This window comes from Zeus faber (genome assembly GCF_960531495.2).
Source record: "Zeus faber genome assembly, chromosome: 11".
Taxonomy (NCBI): Eukaryota; Metazoa; Chordata; class Actinopteri; order Zeiformes; family Zeidae; genus Zeus; species Zeus faber.
In genome coordinates, this window is record NC_137205.1 from 6796212 (window position 1) to 6818100 (window position 21889).

Sequence of the window (21889 nt, forward strand, 5' to 3'; positions counted from 1 at the left end):
CTCAAACAGTCACACTCCAAACTCCACTATGGCCAAGACCAAAGAGCTGTCAAAGCACGCCAGAAACAAAATTGTAGACCTGCACCAGGCTGGGAAGACTGAATCTGCAATAGGTAAGCAGCTTGTTGTGAAGAAATCAACTGTGGGAGCAATTATTAGAAAATGGAAGACATACAAGACCGCTGATAATCTCCCTCGATCTGGGGCTCCACGCAAGATCTCACCCTGTGGGGTCAGAATGATCACAAGATCGGTGAGCAAACATCCCAGAACCACACGGGGGACCTAGTGAATGACCTGCAGAGAGCTGGGACCACAGTAACAAAGGCTACCATCAGTAACACACTACGCCGCCAGGGACTCAAATCCTGCAGTGCCAGACGTGTCCCCCTGCTTAAGCCAGTACATGTCCAGGCCCGTCTGAAGTTTGCTAGAGAGCATTTGGATGATCCAGAAGAGGATTGGGAGAATGTCATATGGTCAGATGAAACCAAAATATAACTTTTTGGTCAAAATTCAACTTGTCGTGTTGAGGAGGAGAAAGGAGAAAGAAAGCTGAGTTGCATCCAAAGAACACCATACCTACTGTGAAGCATGGGGGTGGAAACATCATGCTTTGGGGCTGTTTTTCTGCAAAGGGACCAGGACAACTGATCCGTGTAAAGGAAAGAATAAATGGGGCCATGTATCGTGAGATTTTGAGTGAAAACCTCCTTCCATCAGCAAGGGCATTGAAGATGAAACGTGGCTGGGTCTTTCAGCACGACAATGATCCCAAACACACTGCCCGGGCAACGAAGGAGTGGCTTCGTAAGAAGCATTTCAAGGTCCTGGAGTGGCCTAGCCAGTCTCCAGATCTCAACCCCATAGAAAATCTTTGGAGGGAGTTGAAAGTCTGTGTTGCCCAGCGACAGCCCCAAAACATCACTGCTCTAGAGGAGATCTGCATGGAGGAATGGGCCAAAATACCAGCAACAGTGTGTGAAAACCTTGTGAAGATTTACAGAAAACGTTTGACCTCTGTCATTGCAAACAAAGGGTATATGACAAAGAAATGAGATGAACTTTTGTTATTGACCAAATACTTGTTTTCCACCATAATTTGCAAATAAACTCTTTAAAAATCAGACAATGTGATTTTCTGGATTTTTTTTTCTCATTTTGTCTCTCATAGTTGAGGTATACCTATGATGAAAATAACAGGCATCTCTCATCTTTTTAAGTGGGAGAACTTGCACAATTGGTGGCTGACTAAATACTTTTTTGCCCCACTGTATATATAACGAATATTATGACTAAAAACAAATCATTTTCATTCTTGAACAATAAGTAACAAGGGCAGCTGCTTTATTTAACATTTCACTTAGATAAAATTGAGATAAAATCAAAAACAAAATAAATATGGCAACTAGTTCTAAATCTAAATAAATGATTAAGTTTGTGGTGTTGCACATCTTGCTGACATATTTTACAACACAATGGATATTTACTGTCTGCTATGGGTCAGAATTTAAATATCCAAAAAACGCCAAACTATGGATGTATGTGCCCCTGTTGTCAACGATACACCATCAGCTTTGTGCTTCTCCTCTGAGTTTTGGACGCTGTGGCGCTGTTGCGTTCTTTCGGTCTACGTCCTGTCTGATTGAACATTTTTTACACCAGCCTTACCCTATCATAGACTACTACAGTTTGTATGTTTACGACTTCCTCGAATCCCGCAAAACAAGGAGGGACACAACTACATCTAACACAGGGCTAGATGGGAATAGAATGCCTCCATTTAGAAAAAGAGCAAAAGAGATAAAATATAAATCGGAAAGCCCTGCAGACGTCAAGCAGGTAAATGACAAACAGACACCTACACACATTCAGTTTGTAACCACTGTAGAGCGATGGAATGTACACCACGCAGCTCGGACGATGCAAATTGATGTTCGTAGCCACAACCTGCACGTACACAGTGCAGTGTAGCAAATTGGATGATGATGTCACAAAGCGTCCTACTCAACAAACACATATCGCTCCACCAACCAACCGGATGTTTTAGAACCTTGACATATGTGGCCCACATATGACATATTTTGCAAATTTCTAAAATCACCAGGAGCAGCCAAATAAGTTGGAAAAAACCTTTCTTGAAGGAAAGGTAGATTTTTCCCGATTCGTGTTCCTTTGTGGTTTTTTTTATCTCTCAACGTATTTTCAGACCCGGTTTGATTTATAAATAGTAGATACATGTTAAACCGTGGAGTTAAATATTCCCGTTAGATTACACGGGGAAACTCAGTTCACTTACTGAGAGGCTGAACAGCGCTGAACAACGCAGATCGATCATTCCTTTTAAAGCAAGAGTCCAGGTGAAGATCATTCCTCCGTAGTCACAATGTGAAACCGTTTTGATAGAATTCAACCTTTAAATCGTACTAACTTTACACACACATGGAGACATGGCTGGGGCATTGGTGAAGGCGTGTACCAACGTCAGCGTCACTTCTGTAAACAAGACGAGGATCCGGTTTCACTTGTCTGTGAAAACTCTGTGTTGTTATGGATTATGAGAAGCGGGTGGAGGAAGATCTAAATCATATTGTGGACCTTTATCTGACCAGTGCGATAGATCCAAGTCAGTTTAAGCAGCGCGTACAGGACTTCACTTTCAGCAATGATAGTCAGTTCTCCGACAGCGATGCTGAATCTGATATTATCCCGGACTTGGAGAACATTTCAAACAGCGGATTTCAACCTGAAAGTGACAATGAAACGGAATATTTAGAACCACCGGAGGAGACCAACGATACGTCCGTTGTTGTTACAACGGAAGAAGTTCATGACGTGAAGAAGTCTGTTGAGGTTGGTGATTTAAAATAAAATAAAATAATTCCACTTTTATAAAACATGTATATTCTTACTGTTAAATAAAAGCTTTTTTAAAAACAAAAATAGTTATGTTGTTGACGCTGTTCAACTTCGTTCAGCAGTATGTTTATAAGCCATGTGGCTTTGGCTACCCCATTTGCATTCTGGGAGCTGGCTGAATGAACCTGGTGTGGGTAAAACTTTGGAGGTGATTATCTCAGAAACACGGTTTGCCACACCCTTGTCATTAACAAGTCATAGCTTTATATATTATATAAATATATTATATAAATATTTGCTCAATTTGCACAAGTGACACCTTGTTTGGAAGTTCTGATTCTCCACTTTCAATGATGCGAAAAAAAAAAAAGTCGAAAGCCGCCAAATGACCCGAAAGTATGCAGTGGGTCACATATCGTTGATGCGCAAACATTCTGCTAATTCCGGTCAAATGTAATCGTTTTTCTCTAATACCTGCTCCAAATGTAGATCCATATGAATGACACTTGAACCACAAGATATCTGAGAAGTCCTGGTTGTAACTAGACCTCAATGGTGTCTGTAGCTCCAGCGGTTGTTGAGTTCCATAGACCTTTAGCCCGAAAAATGCCAAGGTCAAAAATAATAATAAAAATCCGAACAATAACAATAGGGGCCTCCAGAATGTGTTTGTTTACAAAAATAAACGTGGGGGTGGTAGCTCAGGAGGTAGAGCTGGTCGTCTAGTAATCTAAAGGTTGCTGGTTGGATCCCAGGCTCCTCCTGCTAGCATGCTGTAGTGTCCTTGAGCAAGACACTTAACCCCTAATTGCTCCTGATGGCTGCGTCCGTCGGTGTTTGAATAATTGTAAGTCGCTTTGGATAAAAGCGTCTGCTAAAGGGCAAAAAAGATAAAATATTGTGGTGTTGGGGTGCTGTGGTTTGAGCAGACACAACTGTCTTGGGTCTAGATAATTGGGCCCAGAATCAGGGTGGCTGTACGCCCGTTGCACACACAGGCAGGGAGAGGAGCCCTTGTCATGACATGTTTTACATCTGCTTGTTGTTCCGGCTTGCCCACTCTCTAAACAAACTGCTGTGTTTTGTACTCCATTGTCTGTGCCTGTGTCGGAGGGCCCTGAAAACTCCACTTGGTTGGCATGTGGCAGGCGGAACTGCTACAAATATCAAATGAAAAGCCCTGCCGACATCAAGCAGGTAAGGCAATACACAAACACACACACGCACGCACGCACGCACGCACACACACGCTCACACAAACATATACATACCACTACAGAACGATGGCGTCTACACCACGCACCTCGCACGGTGCGAATGTGCACCAACAGCCACAATTTGCACATATATAATGAATTGGATGATGAAGTATCCCGCTCCACGAGCTCATTCACTCCACCACCCGACCGGAAGTTGTAGAATGTTGTGAGCATTGTGATGCACAAACGTGCACAAATGATGCTCTGCGCAAACATTCTGCTACTTCAGGTAGATTTTCGTCTGTTTTTCACTAATTCCTGCTCCAAATGTAGATCGATATGGATCAAGCTTAAACCATGAGATGTCTGAGACGTCTCGGCTCTAACAAGACCTCAACCATATTGGTGGATTCAGCGATTGTCCCGTTCCAGACACTTTTGGCCCCAGACAATAGACAGCATGATCAAGCAACATCAATATAAATAATGTTATGAATAAAATAAACATTCAGAAACTTAGTAGACTTCCACCAACCTTCAGTGCCCTCCTGGTGCTGGTGCTGTGTTCGAGGCCCAGTGGACCGTAGTAGAAGGGCTGACACACGTCGCCCAGCAGGTCCCACAGCAGACGGGACACCTGGAGACAGGTCGAGACACACAATAAAAAATCACATCCGAGAGAGATTTACATTTGTCCAACTACACTAATGTTGTAAGCTCACTTCAGCATAAATATTGAGTTGTCCAAAAAGGAAAGCAAAATATGGTTACAATTACACAAAATAAATTACATTCATTTATTGATCTATTTTAAAACTAAGATGTGTTTGTATACTTCTGAGTTTTCTTGGGACACTGGGATGCCTGTTTTGAAATCAGGAATGTGCCGTAGGGGCCATGACATCTGGTCACTCCACAGCAGAGGATTAATGGAAACTGGATGTTCATAAATGGAAACTGGATGTTCATAAATGTTAATAAAGGAAAATAAGTGTTATCAAGTTAAAAATGAAATAATACAAAAAAGTAAACTAGAAAAAAATATGTTACTAGACCAAACTGACCAATTGTAAAGAACGAATGCCTAGTCACATGATATCCACCATAAGCCCCTGTGGCACAAACACTACCAGCTGAAGTTCTTTTTTTCCCCCAAACATACAAGCCATTGTTGTCATTGGCTTGCTGACGGGAAGGGCTATTAGATGCTATTAAACCACTGCGGTAATGACTAACATATGACATTGGGTGGGAAAGTGGGGACATCTCGTTTGAGGTTAAGGAGTGACGTCAGTCGCAGTTTTTATTGGAAGTGGACTTAAAACAAAGTAAATAAGTCACGTAAACGTATATAATGATAGTGTTATGTCACCATATTCACTACCAATACATATGAGATAAGATAAGAGGGAAATCTCTCATCTGGACTTTTGGTCAATTCTATGTTGTGACCTCAATTCAACGAGCATGGGTTGATGAGGTTGTAACATTTGCAACACAGATTATATACTGTGTATAAAAAAAAATTTCAGATTTTTCAGATTGTTATCAGATTTTTTAAATCCCAATAAGACACACTGTGTTGGACAGCAGTCAAATTGTTGGTTAGACATAAGTTAATATTAGTTAGACGTACCTAAATACGTTTAAAAGATTGGATTGACATTGTAACCATGGTAACAAACAACAGCTTGGAACCAAATTGGATCAACAATTCCTTGGGACACCGGGAAGCCGAGCCTAAACTCAGGCTGTCCCACAGAGACGGGGGTGTCATCCTAGATAATATAGCAGCATTACAAGCACTACCCCAGTTTCTTGTTTTTTTCTTTGTTTTTTAAGGTGGGGTTTGTTTTTCTGCAGGGAATCTTCACTTATTTGATGTTTTATGTTTAATTGTCAACCTTATCATCACAGTCCCCGCTACCTTTATCTCCTCCTACCTCACCTCGTACAAACTAAGCTCCTTGGCCGAGGCGGGCCCCGTCAGCGGGCTGTGGGCAGAGTCGGGACTCGCGCCATCCACATGGGGCATGGAGCCTGCCAGGCCCTGGCGCTCACTGAGCCGCCTCTGGAGCAGCGTGAAGGCCAGCGTGCTGTCGGACAGGGAGCGGTACAGGCTCTCCAGGCGCCGGTACGTCAGGTAGTCCAGGATGTTGAGGCCGTTTTCACAGAAGAGGCGCACAAACTGCGGCTTGTCGTTGATCAGCGCGTCCGTCATGGAGTCCTCCAGGTCCTCGTACTGTCAGAGCAGCACAGGGGGTGGTTAGGGACCAACCCTCAAACGGATATGGAGGGTGAAATGGCCCATTATACTTTCTTACTGAAACTACTTGAAATGTAATGAAATCAAAAATATGTCAATTATTAATAATATGTTTTTTATAATAATAAAAAATCATAATAATGAAAACAAATAATCTCCCTCCCCATCTAACAATATTTGCTAGATGGGGAGACACACACACACCTAAACTATAAAATGAACTATAAAAACTATAAACTATAAAATAAACTATTATCCTATCAGATTTAGAAACTTTAAATAAACATATTTCATGAAAGTCAGTTATATTAAATTAGGCCACCCCCTAACCCTTGCAATTCCTCATCGTCGCACGAAAGGGGGAACGCTCCACAGTTTGAATACCACTGCTCTAACACAACCTCACACCCACACCCTCTCACCTTCCACTGGATGTCGCCATTGAAGAGCTCGCTCTTGGCAATGTCCACCCGGTTCCAGGCCACGGCCAGCTTCAGCTCCTCTGTGTACTCGCTGGCCTCGCTGGCCACCCGTTTACTGGCTGACCGGGAAAATGCACACACACACACACACACACGCACGCATACAAGCAGGAGATACACTTAAAAAGAGGTGAGAACATGTCCCAGAACACTAAACACACAAAAAAATTGTGAAATCCATCTCAAACAATTTTTTACATAATGTAATTTATTGACAGTACCCGTATTTCTAGTGTATAGTCACCGCTGCTTTTATTTACCTCAACTGCCGTATGGGACCCATTACACAATCCACTGTCTTGATCCAAGGCGGAACATCCCTCAGATGGGTTTTAAATGTTTGTATCATACAAGTACAAAGGAACTAAATCAAATAGATCTGAAATAAAAACAGGACAGCACGGGAGGTGCTCGGCACAGCACTGGAGGAGAAAAAATAAACACACACACCGACTCAGATATAGCCTAGTTTACCGGTTTTTATTTGAGATTTTCCAAGTTTACGTCTCTTGTCTCGCAGAGCAACCACTATGTGGTCTACACAGCCCAACCCCCCTGTCTTTAAAACAACCGTCCATGTTTGCCTGTAAACCAGAACTTCTCGTTGTTATAACGCACTGTGTTGTCTGTGGAAAGAGAGCTGCACTATCAGTGACGGACAGGTGACCGTTTGGTGCTGTGTCGGGCAATGATGACGGAGTGACGCAAAGATGCGCTGAAGAATTTCTATGATTATTTATAGTTTTCGGGGTCCTAGTTTTCTGATGCGTCTATGAAACGCATTATGGACTCCTACAGTTTGTATCTTACGACTTCCTGGAATCCCGCAAAGTAAGGAGCTTCAGGTTGGACCCCTAATAATAATAATAATAATAATAATAAAAATATAAATAAATAATAATAATAATAATAATAATAACACATCTGTCCTTTTTTATTCCCTGGTAAACAGAATACGTGGTTATATGCAACCAATATGCAATGATGAGCAGGGAAGTGAAATCCGATCACAAGCGATCAACCAAGACACGTAAGCACGGAGAGACGCTGTGGTGGACCAAGGGGATGGGGCCAAGCCGCCGCTGCAGACAGGCGGTGCAGTCTCCCATCCCGGGGCCGTTCGGCTGCTGATCCTCAAAACAGGAAGTTATAATTGTGTGTGTCCCCGCCAGTAGAGATTGCGTGCAGGTGAGTCAGCCCCTCAGGCAAAGACCGAACACGAACAGCGGGCGAGCATGGAAGCGGGGATCTACGGATCCACCTGGACTATTTATATATATATTGGCCTGCGAAGCCCCTGAGTTTCTTTTTCGGCCCACGAGCCACAGTTGATTTTACAAGGACTAAGAAATAAACATGCCAACTGGCGCTGTTCGCCTCCACCTGCCTCCTCTTCCTCATTTCCTGGCCCTGAGCCAGACCACACCTTTACAGATGCATTCTGAAGACAGGTGTGAACAGCAACTAGTCTCAACTGGATGTAGTGGACAAATACTACACAATGTGGATATATCTGGGAACAAGTTACCAGGTGCATACACACACAGGACAAACATTTGCCTACAGCACACATGTACACATGTACACACGTATACAGACCTCTAACCAGTGCTTTGAGGAGAACCGTATCAAAGTCGTCAGGTCCCTCCTGTTCCCCATAGAACACTGTGATGAGATCCCTGCTCTTGTGAATGCTCAGAGCCTGGAAAGAAGGAGAGACAGAGAAAGGAGGTAAGAGATATATCAGAGGGAAAAAAAAAAAAAAAAAAAAAGATGTATGAAAGCACATACACGCTCCATCTGACTTACGCTGTCCACCAGCTTCTCCAGGTCGGCTTCCGCCGGGAAGTACCTCTTGACCTTCTCGCGGGCCCTATCGCGGAGCTCCGCGCTGGGGCTCTCGTCCGGCTCGCCCTCTAGCAGCGGGGAAGTGGGGCTGGTGGCGACGGAGGAGACGTCGCCGAGTAGCTCACTGATAAGGTCCGCAGCGGGTCCGGACCCAGCCAAGACCAGCCAGGGGGTGGCCTTTCTCAGGGAGAGCTCCAACCTCTGAGGCCGAGATGATAACATTTACATATTCTCTCGTTTGGCCCCGACTCATCTAGTCTCAGCTGACTGAAGATTCATATGTGGCAGATTAAACCGTTTTCCACCCTTTCGTTTGAACTAAATTCATATTATTCATGTTTTTTTTTCTTTATATTTTGCTAGTCTGACGTGGTTTTGGGCCTCGAGGGTTTAGGCGCCGTTTCTGACCACGAGAGGGAGCGTGAGTCCATCGTGACCTGATACAAACAAACAAACAAGGAATTCCACGTTGGAATCCATCGGGAGTCGTTTACTCTCTCTCAGGATTCTCGATCTTGTAAAAGCTAGGCCAGTGTCAATTCCAGACTTTTAGACCTTTGTTTGTCTGACATTATTTCACGCAAAGAACTTTTACTTTCTGTTATCTTACTACTCTATGTTCACTATAGGTGGACCATGCTTTCGTCAACACATAGACAAAAGATTCCAATCACGACAGACTATTTATATTTAAATTTCAGACGGATGTCCATGACTGTATCTTGTAAAACACTACTCACAAAAAGTTAGGGATATTCAGTTTTCGGGTGAAATTTCAGGATGAACATAAAATCCACTGTAACCTTTACAGGTGAATTTAATTTGACCTTCTCTAAACTTCTGAATACACATGTCCAACTGTTCAATGTTTCAGTACTTTTTGCACAACTTGCTGTTCTCTAACAAGGAGCTGAACGGCAAAATTCACAACAGGTGTTTGATCCATGAATCGACCAATACATTTCCTGGTTCAATTAGAGTTGTTATTTAAACAGTCCTCTTCATCATGCTGTTCACATTTTGACATCATGAGACCAAGACGACACTTGCGAGGCTTCAAACAGGATGTTCTCAGAGGAAAGTGGCCACTGAGCTTAGAGTGTCAGAGTGTCGTCAGCAGGTTCCAACAGAGATACAGAGAGACTGGAAGAGTCACAGAAAGGCAGAGAAGTGGACGTCCTTTGGCCACATCACACACTGATGAGCGCTTCATTGTTAACAGTGCCCTGCGGAACCGGATGATGAATGCCACTCAACTCCAGGCACATTTAAGGGAGGTGAGAGGCACCCAAGTGGCACGTCAGACCATTCGAAACCGTTTACATCAGCCTGGTCTGCGTGCTAGACAACCTGCAAGGGTACCTGACCACACCACCAGGCACAGGCATCATCGTCTTGCATGGGCCAGGGAGCATTGACGCTGGACGAGGGACCAGTGGCCTCAGTCCTGTTCTCTGATGAAAGTCGATTCACGTTGAGCAGAAATGATGGCCGCCAACGATGTTGGAGACATCAAGGAGAGCGCTATGCATCAGCCACTGTTATCACCAGACGAGCCTTTGGTGGTGGTGGTGTTACAGTATGGGCAGGTGTGTCTAGTCAATACAGAACTGCCCTACACTTTGTGAATGGTACAGTGACAAGCCCATACTACCTGAATAACATCATTAATCCAGTCATTGTGCCCCTGCATGAACAACACAGGCCTCATTTCATCTTCATGGACGACAATGCTCCAGCTCATCGAGGTCGCATCATTAGGGAACGGCTGCTGGAGGCTGGGGCACCTCAAATGGAGTGGCCTGTTCTTTCTCCAGACCTGAATCCCATAGAAAACCTATGGGATCAGCTGAGTCGCCCTGTAGAGGCTCTTAACTCTGTACCCCAGAACCTTAATGACCTGAGGGCCCCCTTCAAGAAGAGTGGGGTGCCATGCCTCAGCAGACAAAAGGTCGACTTGTGAACAGCATGAGACGTCGTTGTCAAGCTGTAATTGATGCTCAAGGGCACATGACAAGTTATTGAGACATTGACATTTTTTGTTGTGGTTTACCCACCACTGTTGTTGGCTTTTGTTTCAATAAATTGTTTGAGATGAGGAAATCACCATTGCATGTTTCTACTTAAATGCCCTACTTTCATGATATAATATCACTGTAGCGTGAACTCTTTACATTTTCAGTAAATTTCACCCGAAAGCCAAATATCCCTAACTTTTTGTGAGTAGTGTATATGGATACTGTCGTATTTACCTCTAACATCTTGGCATCCCCAGAGATGAGCATGCACAACACCGGGATCTCGATACTGCCACTGCCTGTTGGGCCAAGACACAAGAGTTACAAGTGAGAATAGTAACATGCTGCAATCTATTTCATTCTGAGGAATATACTGGTCTGTCCAGCATAGCTTTTAGCCGATAATGGGATTGCAAACGAAATAAGGCCAGCAGCTGTACAGACGTTGGATTGACTTGACCCACAGGCGACGTTCACAATGTCACCGTCCTCACCCCAGATGCCAGTGCGCTGGTGGGAGATGTAGTCCTCCAGGTTGGCCCGAAAGTTGGTGTCCCCGCCCCGCTGGCCCACGCTCCCATCGTCCACCAGCAGGAAGGCCTGGTAGTTGCTGTCCAGGCAGCAGGAGTCGCGGGACGTGTTCTGGACGTAGTAGCGGGCTGGGAAACTGCCCTGGGAGCAGAGAAACAACAATTACACATGCACGCACGCACGCACACACACACACACACACACACACACACACACACACACACACACACACACACACACACACACACACACACACACACACACACACACACACACACACACACACACACACACACACACACACAATGACAAAGTGTCCTTCAGATAAAAGATAAATGTTGTTGATATCTATTCTATATGAAACTCCAGAGTGGGAGTTAATATTAATAATATAATTACTAATATAGACGAATATACATTAAACTAATATACACTAATATGCATTTCTTATTGAAGTCAAGAAATTCTTAAACAAAAGTTTTTCTTCCACCTCCTTTAGTACCCAAACCCAACTACCAGAATACATTAAAATGGTCCAGGCCTAACAGAATAATAGCCAAATAAATTGTTTATTTTCAGGAAAAGTAAGCAGCAATCAAAATTCCCTGTGTTTCAGCATTATAGAATATTTTTGTGTCAACTCATCACATTAATTGTCCTCTGGTGTGATGTCACGTTCACAGAGAAATATAAAAAACTCATATTAGGCCTTGTTGTCAATACTATAGTTAGCCTTTCATCTGTAGTTATCTAAATATAAAGGTGTTTTCTATATGATTAAATAACGTCTTTCGTTGAAAATACAAATACTAAATGACACTACAGGACAGAGCGAAATGGACAAATGAGTGAAATTATCAAATAAATAGGAGACAAATGCCCTCTGACCATGTCAACTTTTCAAATGTCTGACAGAATTCCTGGTGGTGCTGTGACGCAAAGGACACCATGGGATCTGCAAAATTGCCTTTATTTGATTACTATAAAGTAAAATAGAAGCACTGCATCATGCATGATTTTGAACTAACTTGTACGAAATTGAACGAAGTGTGATGAATCTCTTGTAACTTCATTGATATTAAGGAACATCATTCGGGAAAATAGGCCCCTGTGACATAATGCCAAAGGGCTTTTCATCCGTTTTGAGGAGTCATTTTTTATTTTGCTGATGTTTACATTTACTACATCATGTCTGATGCAGTCGCACCACAGGACATTTTGCATGTTTAGGTTTGAAAAAATCTAAAACACACTATCCTACATAATTAACTGGAACACTTATTGAACTGAAATTGTCATGTCAGCCACCCGTCTGCTGCTGGTTACTTGATGTTATGGGATGGTGACATGCGGAGGAGGTGGACGGCCTAATCTAGAAAGCCCCGACATCGTCACTTCACCGATATCACCAGGCTATTGACAATAATAGCCCACTTTACCGTTGCACAGCATTAGACTACCACGTTTTATAGAGATGAGAAATGAGAAATAGGAGAATATTAGTGATAATGGATCTCAGGACAGGAATCTAGAAATGTGCATACGTGTTCACTCCCGTCTCAACCTCTAATTCACGGTGTTTAGGTTGTGGTTGTATGTTGTGTTTTGTAATATGTGGAAGGGAATGCCTTACCTAGCAAGTTGAGGCACGATGTTTATAGAGTCATGAACTCGGCTGAGGCAATCAAAAGTGTCATGGGAATGTGACAGGATAGTTTTAGTGGGGGAGTCTTTACCTGCGGATTGACAAGTTGCTGCCGGTTGTGCACAAGGCCCCAGGGGGCCACCCCCACCGCGATGACTTTCTTCTGGGACAGGGAGGAGGCTGCTGTGCTGTGGTCCCTCACCGCCTCGCCCACGCAGCGGCCCACCCCCTCCCGCAGGCCCCCGGTCAGGATCCAGGCTCCTGCAAGGAGCCATTTTTCCCGGGTTATTACCAATTGTTGCAAGAAGGAATACAAGACGATGAGAGGTGTACGGGCATGACAAAAGGGAGACAGTGCCGAAGAGAAAGAACAAGATAGGTGGAAGGACAGGATTAAGCAGACAGTTGGAAAGAGGCGAAAGAAATCCCGGCTATCCACACCAAAGGGTTTAGTTATAATTTAGTTACAATTTATACCCTATATACCCGTAACAACGCATAGTCTCCTCTGCATAGTATTACATTTGTAAATACTGTATATTTTTCTACAATTACTATTTCTGTTTTGTATTTCTGCATTTTTTTTATTTCAAATGTTATTCTATTTTTTATTTATTTTATTCCACATTTTTTTCAGACTTCTCAATACAAAGGTTATCAACTGTCCCCTCCCATTAAGCAGTGTCACGTGAGAGGGAGTGCTTGTCCACAGTACAAGGCTATGTTCGCACTGCAGGCAAAAGTGGCCCAAATCCGATTTTTATATGATTTTTATATGATTTTTATACATGTGACTCAGATATGCGATCTGTTTTTTTCATGACACTGGAACAGCACAAATCACCTGGAATCTGATCTTTTCAATTGGGAATTGGGCCACTTTCATATCCGGTCCTAAATCGGAAACAAGACCAATTTTTTGCAATGTGACCTCAGTCTGAACACTCTAGAGCACCAACCAGACCGCAGCGCACAAAATGTTCACGGACCGGGGATGCAAAAAATATATATACTGTACCCCTGTGTTTCGAAAATAAAGTTGGAATTACAACCCCGTCATTAGCACCGGCGAGCAGAGCGAGGTGCACCACGGCCGCCCGCCACCGTTAAGCAGCGTATACAGCGCCGGGAGGGAAAATAAATAATAGATAAATAGACCGACTCCCCACGGGGACCCACGCTCGTCGCATTTTATGAATAGCACCGGATCTAAATTGGTGTGTGTGTGTGTGTGTGTGTGTGTGTGTGCGCGTGTCCTCTGAGGGAGCGATTGAGGCGCAACTTGCGCACATTGTGTTTTTATTTTAATTTGCTAAACTTACTTATCGAACAAATCAAAAAAAAAGAACCGTGCCCCCGTCTGGATTTAAAGACTTCACCCGCAAGCTTGAGGCGAGGCACAGGGTCCCACGACGCCCGACAACCAACCGGGCCGCGGACCGTGGCAGGTCGCGCTGCACCTGCCAGCCTGCTGCATGGGACGTCTTTGTTACTTCCGCGCGTGCAGGTCAGTTCAGGACCATGACCCGTTCACACTGGAATCTGATATTTGCCATATTTAAAAAACAATGTAAACAGCCCAACAAAAAAATGGGATCTGAGCAATAAATCCGAATTGAGCTGTAAGGCTTGCGGTGTGAACGGAGCCTAAGAGCAGGAGCGGGTGTTCTACAAACAAAGCTATTTGGCACGAGATGGTAATTTGGGAGAAATTATTGTTTTTCATTGTTTATTCGGCACTGCCAAAAATATGGTTCCCTGTTGCCAGCACAACATATAAACAGGCTCTGTGCTGCATGGTAATTAGCTGCACACAGAGTTGTTATACTGCGTGGCACCACTCACACCGGTCTCCTGGACACAGATCAGGCCTAATTTTAGACTAAAACACACTTTTAATCTGGAATAACTGAATTTCCTTTCTCAGTCATGGTTTGAAATGGTCTCAGACTTGTCCTAGTCTTGGTTTTAAAAAAATGTCCAGAAGGAAGATTAGAGGCAATCGAGGTCTAAGTGAACGTTTGCATTAAATCTGGCCGAAGTCAGGTTTATCTTTGTATTGACCTTGACAAAAGAGAAAGTGGATTATCCGGACAAAAGCTTGCTTCACACCTGAAACGACAAACGACAAGAACAAACCGGAAGTCCCTTCATTCCTATGGAGAGAACGTGAGAAGATGACACGCTGCAGTGCGAAATTTCCGTGTCAACTCGAGGCTCCGGGATGCGTTCAAATTTTTCAACAAATTTCTTATTGCAACTAGTGTTAAACTATGTAAATAAGTTGCGTATTTCATAATAATGACATTATTAACATTAACTTTGGATGTCACCATATCCGCTATCCATATGTTGGGTGAATTATGTGTATTTTTTTTTATTTTGTTCGCACTTTGCAAACACTATATAAATGGAGTTTTAAACTCTCATTCATGGAACATGGTAAATGTCCAGCTGAGCAAACTACTCGCTGTTGTCCTGGGAAAAAAATGCGCTTTTCCCAATTTCCCCAACATATTTTGTGATGCAGCAAAACCCAGATGCAGTTCATACGACAGCAACTGGGAGAGAATCTGACCGTCGGATACAAATTCGCAATTGATGTGAAGCAGGCTCAAGATCAGCACCAAGACCAGACAGAAGTGTTGTTCGAGACAAGAGCCGACTAGTCCTTAATGGCCTTAGTCTTGGACTTCCTAGTCTAGAACTAATTCTCTAATTCATATTCTGGATTAATTAAAGTAGGATTATCTTCATCCTGATTTAGATTAAACCCCCTTCCAGTCCAATGTCCAGTCAAATCACGACACCAGAATATAATATCCTGTGCCCACTGTTTGATTTAGTAAGACCTCGATAGAATCCCCCAGCATCTATCGAGGTCTCGTGAAATCAAACACGGGCGCACACCTCCTCGCTCTTTCCTCACCTGTGCTCTGCGCGGCCCGGACGAGGCCGTTCCGCAGCACGTCCTTCACCCAGGTCTTGACCTTCTCGCGCCCCTCGCCGCCGACCACCGAGACGACCAGGTTGGGCGACGGCACGCCCCAGTGGGCCGTCATCAGGGTGTAGACGATCTGAGGGGGCGTGTCGCAGGACAACCGCAGGTACTGGGACGGGAAGAGACATCGATAAGTACACTACAAAGAGAGGCGAGTGCTGAGTTTGGGACAAGGATTGAGAATAAACTGCGAAACACACTTTTTAGTCAAGTAACGCCTAAACTGTGAAATGTAGATGGTGCTCCGCGAGGCTGTCCAAACCAGTTTGTACCAACATGATTTTGAGAGCCACTGTTAATTTTTAGAGAGAAAAAGTGAGAGTTTTTGAACTAGGAGCTTTCATAACTTGCAGACATTTATACATTGATATTAAGATGTATAATCTTTCTGACAACAGATATATCAGGAGGACTGTCCTGCTATGTGAGAATACTGTTAAACCTCTGAATATATTATATATTTTACTTGAAGTGGATTTAAGAAAAGGACTTGAATATAAAGATATCATTGTGTTGCAGAGAGCCCCGAAATTTCCGGTGCTATGTTTGGAGAAACTACAGCACTGTGTGCCATCCAAACACTATTTTTTTCATTTTTAAGGACTTCACGCAAAACAAATATAAACCATCTCCAATAAGATATTTATTAAATAAAATGTAATATAATTTTAATTTAATTGTATATTATTTATATTAGTATATATATTTATTATTCATCTCATTGTCTTCCACAATTATGTGTTTTTCCAACCATGCCGGATTAAATATTAATTTCCCTGGCATCATCTATTTCGTAAAATATATTCTGGAAAATGTTTATTATGTTACAATTTGAATAACAAAACCAGTGGGAATATCAAAGGTTTTCAATGATTGCATTCTTTTCAAGGAATTTTCAAGCACTTCAGCACAAAAGGTCAAAATCAAAGTCAAAGTCAGAGATATTTTCAAAGTGGTCTTGTACTTCAGGTGATGTAGGATTTTGGAGTTTAATAAATATCAAAATAAACATACATACATCATCACAATTACTAAATAATGCACAGAAAGTGAAATGTATAAAAAGCAAAAAACAAACAAAAAATGATTCCCACATAGTGGCATCCATCATTGTTAGCGGTTGTCCTGGCTGAAGATGATGACCTCCTCAAAGTCCTTGAAGCTCACGTAGCCATCCGAATTGCGGTCGACGTGTCGGAAGGCCTCCACCACCGTGCTCTGGGGCAGGTCGGGCGCTACCCGGGCGAAGGCCGCCTGGAAGTCGTCTAGTTTGAGAAAGCCCCGGCAGTGCACATCGAAGGCGTTGAAGATCTGCCGGGTCCTCTCGAAAGCGTCCTCCTCCGAGAGCTTCACCGTCATTAGCCTCTCGAACGTGTCGAAGGAGACTCCCCGCGACTCGTCGGGCCGCGGCTCTCGGCCCACGAGCAGATCGGTTTCCAACTTGGACGGCTTGTAACCGAACAGCATCACCACAGCCATCTTCATGTCCTCCCTGCTCAAAAAGCCGTCTTTGTCCGTGTCGCAGAGGCCAAAGACCACCTCGATCCTTTTCCTCTCGTGGTCTGCGATTTCTCTTGGCTGTTGCCTTAGTCTGGTGAAAGACGACATCGCCACGGAACGGTAATCAACCTAGTTTGGGTTTGTGGATGCTCAAAACACAGTTGGTTCGAGACTGCAAGCTGGGCTCACTTGACAAATGAGCTGGGCCTGCATTCCCTGGAACAACAGGAATGACATTAATTAATATGAAGCCATTAGAAATATTTAATAATATATATCATATTTATAGTATATAATTATAATAATTATATTTTATAACATGTCCAAATAGTTAAGGATGTGGATCTTTTTTTTTAATACAGTTTTATGTCTATTTGACATAGTGTAATGTGCTTTTGATTATATTTGTTTTACATAATATAAGCACATTATTTTATGCATTGCATAACTGGGAGCTGTTGATGCTTTAGTGTGTAGGACCATCTTAAAATTGCACTTCAACGTCTTTATATCATTAGCTTATTGTTCTATGCTTTTATAAATAAACTTGCCCTTCTTTAAAATCCATACATGCGGAAAAGAAGTACCAAGTTATCAAAGAACGCAGTGCAGCGTGACTGAGCTTCGCTAGCCGCGATTGCGCCGCTCTCCTCCATGGCAACGGACCAAACACAGTGGCTCTGAGCAGCGCTTCCGGTTTACTATACGTTAGCGGCTAAGGCTAAGGCTAAGGCTAAGGCTAAGGCTAAGGCTAACTAAAAGCCAAATAAAACATAAGGTTCGCTATTGCGAGCTCACACGTTCTGGGCAGCATTGTGGTAGCGAGGAGCCCCCCTGGCCTCTAGCAAGGTGGTGGTGGTGGTGGTGGTGGTGGGGATAATAATAATAATAATAAAGACAAAACCTCCAAGACAGGACCATGCCTCTAATACTACAACCACACAACTGCCGCCGTTGTTCGCGGCGCCACGTTTGAGTTGATGATGAATGTACATTTCCAGAGACAACGTTTTGAAGTACTTACGGGCTCTCCGGGGCTTTGGGGAGCGTGCATTCGCAACACGCTGACCGAATGAAACCACAGCGTCATGTTTCGGGACGAAGCTCAGGTCTGCAGCGCATTCGCAGCGTCTCGTCCGACTCCGCGGTGCGTTCCGAAACCTCGGATTTTTCAATACACAACTGTTGCATGGCTGCACTTCGATAGAAACACGCAGGGAGTGGTTTGTGTTATCGTATTGATATTAGACAGCATTTAAAAAAAAAAAAAACACTGACAACCTTTTGATTTGTGAAAACAGGGGAAAGGTGGTTTTCACTTTTTTTTTTTTTTGCTTCGCACAGGCCACTGGAGATCAGGTCTTAGCTCAGAAGCCGCAGTACTTATACTGTCAAACCAGGACTACATTATGAAACGGAAGCCTAAACAGCGTTTCAAACTCTGGGCTGTTTGAACACAAGGAGCACAGCTGCGCAGGCTGGAAATCCTGGCCACTGGATCCACAGTCTAATTTGGAGGAGGGTGGAATTGCGTATGATAGAACTTCAAATATATATTCAGCAGAAATGTCCTACTTAGTCCACAGCCCCATTACAGTCACAATAAATAACAATAACATTACTTTCCCTCTTCCAAAGCCTGATCGGAAATTCAGGCCCAATCAATGGGGTCCCCTTGCATTAATTATTCCACGAGTGCCTCAATTTGATAGACAGGGCAGAATTATTGGCTGATCTACTGAATACAGAATGTTGTCACGTGGAAATAAATACCTAATTTGTTCTAATATGATCCGGCAGCTGTCATCACAAGTGTGACTGCTGCACTAGATTTGTGGGCATGCGGTTACATTGGTGAGGCATACCACTGTGAATGAGTGATGTGTCTCTCTGAGTAAACATACCACCGCGAACCCAGGCAGTCGACCAGGAGCCGAGATACGACGGACACCAGATTGCATGGGTGTGCGTTTGTGTCTGCAATTGGGCCTACATGTGCACATATATCAATGTAGTTTACACAGAGTAATAACAGTAGACAGCGTTCTACAATATGGCGGTCTAGGGCAGGGGTCTCAAACCAAAGGTCCGGGGGCCACATCCGGTCCGTGCAAAAAAATGTATGCGGCCCCGCTACTGATTTTAATATGAATTCAGAAATCACAATGCTTGATGATCGAACGCAATTTTACTTAAAGCAACACTATATACACATTTTTTACATTAAAATAACAGCTTCAAAATCATTTTGATGGTACACTGACTTGTAAAACGGAGAATGGCACCTCTTTCATTCCCACCCACCCCTCCGAACGTCTGTTCTTGCACTATGTAACTTCTGTGATCGGGTTCAAAACCGCAGCAAAAGTGTGTTATGCTTTACGGCACTACGTCAGTTCCTTGATATTTGGCTCAGGGTTACTGTTAGCCAGTAATAACAGTTTTATTTAAAAAAAACAAATGTTAAATTATAAACTTGCCGCTCAAAATGTCCGGTAATAATCGTCATACAATACGATTTGATATAGAATAGAATATATAAATAGAATATAAAACATAGTAATTACTGAATAATAATAAAAAAAAATAGTATAGCTCTGTATCAATTCAAAATGCAAAAGCAGGAATATATGCACAATGTCCTGCTTTTAAATTTCCCATTGTCGATACGGAGGTTTAGTAGTTTATTGTTGTTTTTAGGTTTATTATTATACATAACTTTTTTTTCTACTGAGCCAATTTTCTTCTTTTTTTAAATTTGATTACTTTATTGTTATCACCTATTTGCTATGATGATCGTTTTGTTATGAGTATGCGGCCCCTGATCTCGGGTGCGTTTCCATTGCTTGTTTCCGTGGCACTCACGTAGCTGTGCCTGCGCCCGGCCCCGGCGAACTCCAGCTCTCCGAAGGCATCGGTGGGGTATTCTGAGGAGTGCTGAGCACTGTCCCACTGGCTGACAATGGCCGCTCCAAAATAGTCGCCTGTGGCAATGGAGCCGTGCGTCTCCCTCCCGCCGCCGCACTGGCACAACGCTCCATTACTGACAGAGAGAAGAGACGAAGACACACAAATAAATACACAGAGGTGGAAATGAACACATCAAAACTACTCTTATTACAGTAATTAAGAATATTTTGATCTGTTCTTTATTGAGTATAGCTAATTGATATAATTAATAAATAAAGATAATTTCTAATAATATAATAATAATCTGTACGACAGTGATCATAAAATTCAACATTAATCCATTTGGATTAATAACAATAACTCGCAAGAATAATTTTAAATATGAATTCCCGAGTCAGATGTTTATATTTGCCACTACTGTGTGCACAAAATGATCGGTGCGGGGGGGGAAGTACTGCTTGTTCCAAAGTTGAAGATAAAAATCAATAACAACATTTATTTTCAATCTTCGGTCGGAAATGCATCAAAGGCAACAGTGAGAATTGTTTTTTCTGTATTTTTAGTTGTTGTGTTTATTTCGGCTTTTGGAAATGTATTTTTTTAATTAACTCATCCTAGAGCCAAATTCCAAATGGACTTCCGGTTTGTTGTCGGAGTTGGTGTGAGGCAAGCTTTTGAATATATACGCTCAGTCAAGTCATTTTCCTCAAGACTACTCTCTATTTAAGGAAATGATGCCTGCAGTGGCAGTACTCTTAGGATTTCCGGTACTCTATCAGAAGTGCATTTAAAAACGCAATACTTCAAAGATTTTTTTGTTTTGTTTTGTTTTCAGCTGAGCAGCTGTGCTAAAGAGAAGAATATGGAGAAGGTTACTACCTGAAGGAGTCCTCTACAAAAGTGGTGCACACTCGCTTTTTGATGATCTTAGGAATCCAGCTCTGGCAACAGAAAGAGGAGGCAGAGACGGTTAGAAAGAAAGCAGCCTTTTCGCACATCAGCTACTTCCAGCTATTTCCCAACTTCAATAGTTTGCCTTCAGCTACTTTCGTTACAGCGCGATCCCATTGGACTCATCGTTGTGTTTGTCGTTGTTTTCTCACGTCTCATGTCACATGTTGTCTTGGACCTCGGGAAGACTAGCCGGTAGTCGAAGCGTCAGCTAATGGGCATCCTGAAAATGGACATATCTCTGCTACCCATGCTTTAGAGTTGAGAACATTAGACATTACCAACAATTCTCCTTTGAAGCAAAAGCACCTACAATTTGAAACCACGGGGTGGATCAACAAGTCTATTCTCTTTGACCTGGTGGGTGACGTAAAACCGGATTAAAATTTCAATTACATTGTGCCTTTGTAGGCTCGCCTGCAAAATATGTGTGTGAGGGGAAGGTCGAAGGGAAGGCGATCCCATTTTGTTCACAACAAACAATTGGTTTACGATTGTTTTGTGGCTGCAGGGCTCCCAGATGGGGGGGAGGCGCTTGTATAAAATGCGTGACAGACTTGTGGAGATCGCAAGATCTGACGCCAGACATGAGAGGATCGAGGGAATAACAAAAACAAAGCGCGGGGGTTAAATTGCATGAAGTAAAGGAGTGAAGATATAAGGACAGGAAGGAAGGCGT

At 43.1% G+C, this 21889-nt stretch overlaps 2 protein-coding genes across 2 annotated transcripts in view; both read right to left on the minus strand.

Annotated features, from left to right (window-relative positions):
• trpm4a (transient receptor potential cation channel, subfamily M, member 4a) overlaps positions 1-21889 on the minus strand; it is a 48869-nt gene that overhangs the window by 20607 nt on the left and 6373 nt on the right. Inside the window, exons 2-12 of the mRNA XM_080009388.1 lie at positions 21139-21200; positions 20215-20392; positions 15778-15958; positions 12940-13109; positions 11167-11344; positions 10907-10971; positions 8616-8855; positions 8406-8508; positions 6747-6865; positions 6007-6300; positions 4594-4695 (exon numbers count right to left, since the gene is read on the minus strand). Coding sequence (XP_079865514.1) covers positions 4594-4695; positions 6007-6300; positions 6747-6865; positions 8406-8508; positions 8616-8855; positions 10907-10971; positions 11167-11344; positions 12940-13109; positions 15778-15958; positions 20215-20392; positions 21139-21200 — 1692 coding nt within the window. The remainder of the gene's footprint in view (positions 1-4593; positions 4696-6006; positions 6301-6746; positions 6866-8405; positions 8509-8615; positions 8856-10906; positions 10972-11166; positions 11345-12939; positions 13110-15777; positions 15959-20214; positions 20393-21138; positions 21201-21889) is intronic.
• On the minus strand, positions 16832-18483 carry efcab11 (EF-hand calcium binding domain 11). The gene is made up of 2 exons (XM_080009390.1): positions 18374-18483; positions 16832-17565 (listed from the first exon to the last, which is right to left on the minus strand). The coding sequence occupies exon 2, from the start codon at positions 17455-17457 to the stop codon at positions 16963-16965; it is 495 nt and encodes a 164-aa protein (XP_079865516.1). The 5' UTR covers positions 17458-17565; positions 18374-18483; the 3' UTR covers positions 16832-16962.

Excerpts from the sequence above, each read along its gene's own strand:
- efcab11 (XM_080009390.1), bottom strand. The coding sequence starts at position 17,457 with ATGTCGTCTTTCACCAGACTAAGGCAACAGCCAAGAGAAATCGCAGAC.